The following is a 3473-nucleotide window of genomic DNA, read 5'->3' as shown; positions in this document are numbered from 1 at the left end:
TCCCATCATTCTGACAACAATCAAAATGAACCTTCATCTTTAAAGGAAGACTCAGCGCTATGAGGTTTCCACTATCAGAACTGCAGATATATTTGATGAGCGTGATGCCAGACTTTGCTCTCTCACAGTCACACAGAGTATCTGTGCATGCACACGGATTCGCTTCACGTTACTACAACGTGGTAACTGTGGTACCAAAACCGCAGAGAAGTTAAGCCTCACGCTTATTTGTTGCGCAAATTGACCCACTACTGTTGTTTACTGTGTGCATGTCCGTCATCTTGCTGAGTCCAGCTTTAATGCAGGGTTTGATTGAAATGTCAGAAGCTATCGAGTGGAATGGTTTCTTTCTATTTTATAGAGTGGAATGGTTTTTCTGTTGGTGTATCCTGAGGTAGCTCCTCTCTGAGAACCTCTTCCCGCAGTGCGTACAGGCAAATGGCCTCTCTTCCGTGTGGACCTTCAGGTGCATCTTCAGTTGGTGTTGGTGGGAGAACCTCTTTTCACACTGGGGGCAACTGTATGGTTTCTCCCCTGTGTGGACCCTCTGGTGCCTCTTCAGGTTGCCAGCCTGGGCGAAGTGCATATGACACTGGGTACAGCTGAATGGTTTCTCCCCTGTGTGGACCCTCTGGTGGATCTCCACCTTCTGGAGGCAGCTGAAGCCTTTGTTACAGAACATGCAGAGGAACCGTTTATCTTTATTATTACCTGATGTGGCTCCCTGAGCTCTAGCCCTGTCGTTTGAGTTCAATACCTGATCAAAAAGGATGCGGCCGTGTGAATCGGAAGGCCCCATCGACGTGGACACTGGGTCGGGACTGCATGTAAAGGGGAGTGGGTTGTCTCTAAGCTTTCCCTGTAGTCTAAATCGTCACTGGTGCTGCCCTGTGAGTGTCCTTCTCCTAAGTCAGTCTGGTCTGCATTCCATGTCAGAGGAGCGTCGCCCTCCACTTTCACAGTCACTTCATCTACGACCAGACCCTCCTCTTTCTTATCTAGGCACCCTTCAGAGTATACACTACAACTATACTGGTTCCAGTCCCCTCTAGACAGATCAGTCTGTGTCTCTAAACCCAAGGATATGTTGCCAGGGTCCATGTCTGTAGTGTAAGAACAAGATGGATCATCAACACCAGTGTCTAACGCGTCACCTTCACCATCTCCACGGGAATTAACTGTCCTCTGGCTCTGGTGAAATACTGGTAAATACTCTGAGCTGGGAGCAGGAGGACTGCCCATTCTCCCCAGCCCCAGTCTCTCTGGGTCTGAGCTGTGGTCAGATCCTGTGTGTAAGAGCCTGTGTGTCACAGTTAAAGTCTTGGTGTCTATCTCTGACTTGAGGACGGCGTTCGGCGTTCCACTGACCTCCATGATGCTGCGTCGGGTCCTGGGCTGGAGCGCGGCGGCAGCGAGGTCCTCCGTGGCTACAGGGAGAGCTCCAGTCTGGATGTCTCTGCGTTGCCGTGGGTCCTCCTCTCCTTCAGACCTCTCCAGCTTGACCCCTGGACCTGCAGTCTCTGTATCTGCAGACTGACACAAAAGGTTATTACCGGTACATGAGTTGAATAGGATAACAATAGCATAGTGAAGTCTCACAGGCAGATAAATGCCGATGAACATGTAAGGAAGTGAATAGCTGAGGGGAGCCTTTCTGAAATGTACTGTAATACTATTACACTAACCTCTATCACGATAACGTGCTGGGTTGAGGTTCCACTCCCCTCATCAACAGTGATTGGTTGGTCATCTCTCCATGTATTGTGTCCCAATGGCTTCAGAAAGCTCCTGTGACCTACAGTGAAATGTCCTTCACCTGAGAGAGTGATTGGGGAAAAAGAGGTGGTTAGGTTAGCTACTATCAATGCTCAACGCTATATTGTACACTATTGACAGTTTGGACACTGTAGAATTGTCAAGGATGTAAGGTGACACTAAGCATAACTTCTTTATATACTATTTATAGATGGATTGATTGTTACATGCTTCATATTCTTTTCAATTATAATTAATAGGAAATGCTGTAAATCAAGAATCTGGTTAGAAAATGATTGTCTTTTTGCAAGTCAGTGGAGTTATTGTATACTATCCCAAAACTGACCAAGACCCAAATCTGGTTAACCTGTTGTTAACGCATCTGAAGTCACATGTGCGCAGATGTGAACGTGGCGATAGACACCGCAGCATCCACATTCAGCAAAATGTACCTCTTGTCATTCCTCTGTATCGGTCGAGGATCTTGACACTACTGGGACGACTGGCGAGGGCGCGCTCTCGCGTTGTCCTCTCTGCGCGCTCCCGTGCCACCTTCAGTTCCAGTAGCTGTAGTTTCCTCCGTAATGCCCTGTTTTCTTTCTGGCTTTGAGTTATTTCCAAACGAAACACTGCATAGTCGTCGTCTACTAGTTTGCAGACCTCTGCCACGGCTGCATTCGCTAGTACCTCCATGATGGAGGCTATTTGAGTGTGAAAAACCATAACGTTAGCCATTGTTAGCAGCTGGCTAACGTTAGTTACTTAATAACAGATCTATCCACCAAGTCCTGTCCCCAACGCGAATTAAAAACTACCTGGGGTAAGTATGTGATGCTGTGCAGTTAAATTAGTCATATTTCGAGTTCCAGGGTGTTAATAAACGTTTAAATAACAACAAAAAACGCTAAAGTGAAAATTGTTGGTCACTTCTGTTTACACTTCTTCCGTGGTTTGTAATTCGCGTTTGACAACCAAATTTAGTGATGCATTACCGCCACCTACTGGACCGTGGACCAGAAATAGATAAGGTCTGAAGTTGAATCCTACCCAATTAATCAATTCTCGCTATCGGAATACATCATTAAATACAATATTACCTTAAGGTTTTCTCAACAATTAAATTAAACTTAGCTGTTCAATACCATTATTTCCTACTAATAAAACTGTCCCTTTCCCTCCCATGTCACTGAAATAGGATGTGTTCCACTGTCTCCATCTCCCGCTGCCTGTGATTTAACTTCCCAGTCGGATGTTTCCCTAATTTCAAAGTGCTGTTGAGCCTTGTGTGTCCCAGTTTGTCTTGTCATTACGTCAATCTCCCTTCTCTGTTGACCTGAGGACCTCCCCCATCTTTTCCTGGATCTTATACAGGTGTCTTCCCTTTCCCTCCCTGTTCCACAACTCTTGCCATTACAGTTTTTTCTGATTGCTTAGGCACTATCTTTGAAACTATAGGCTATTTTTGCAAAACTCTACACACTAACCACCAAAACATTATACAATTCTTGCAAAACTCTTTACTCTTTTTAAAAAGTATTTTTTTTTTGCGTCAATTCAGTACACACAAACCATCTTTTGAATAAGCAAACGAAGCACCAACTAGGCACTGATAGTACAAATGAAAAACACTTGTGGCTTTTACTTTTTCTGTGTGCAGGGCATAGCAGTTTGCAATAAAGTTTTGTCATACATGTAGTAAACACAGGTATCCAAATGTG

At 45.1% G+C, this 3473-nt stretch overlaps 2 protein-coding genes across 3 annotated transcripts in view; both read right to left on the bottom strand.

Annotated features, from left to right (window-relative positions):
* Window positions 1-1360, bottom strand: part of LOC123744277 (protein krueppel-like) — a 1675-nt gene extending 315 nt beyond the window's left edge. The window contains exon 1 of the mRNA XM_045723217.1: window positions 1-1360. This exon is cut by the window's left edge and continues 315 nt beyond it. Coding sequence (XP_045579173.1) covers window positions 356-799 — 444 coding nt within the window. The 5' untranslated portion in view covers window positions 800-1360 and the 3' untranslated portion in view covers window positions 1-355.
* The window catches only part of LOC106609873 (zinc finger protein 34), a 70181-nt gene that overhangs the window by 9656 nt on the left and 57052 nt on the right, over window positions 1-3473 (bottom strand). The window contains exons 1-3 of one of the 2 annotated variants that reach the window (XM_045723167.1): window positions 2208-2969; window positions 1686-1816; window positions 1369-1533 (exon numbers count right to left, since the gene is read on the bottom strand). The exons of the other annotated variant lie outside the window; for it this stretch is intronic. Coding sequence (XP_045579123.1) covers window positions 1369-1533; window positions 1686-1816; window positions 2208-2490 — 579 coding nt within the window. The 5' untranslated portion in view covers window positions 2491-2969. Of the gene's footprint in view, window positions 1-1368; window positions 1534-1685; window positions 1817-2207; window positions 2970-3473 lie in introns of those variants that run through there. 2 annotated transcript variants of the gene reach the window in all.

This window comes from Salmo salar, chromosome ssa08, assembly GCF_905237065.1.
Source record: "Salmo salar chromosome ssa08, Ssal_v3.1, whole genome shotgun sequence".
NCBI lineage: Eukaryota > Metazoa > Chordata > Actinopteri > Salmoniformes > Salmonidae > Salmo > Salmo salar.
This window is presented reverse-complemented; position numbering and strand designations above follow the sequence as displayed.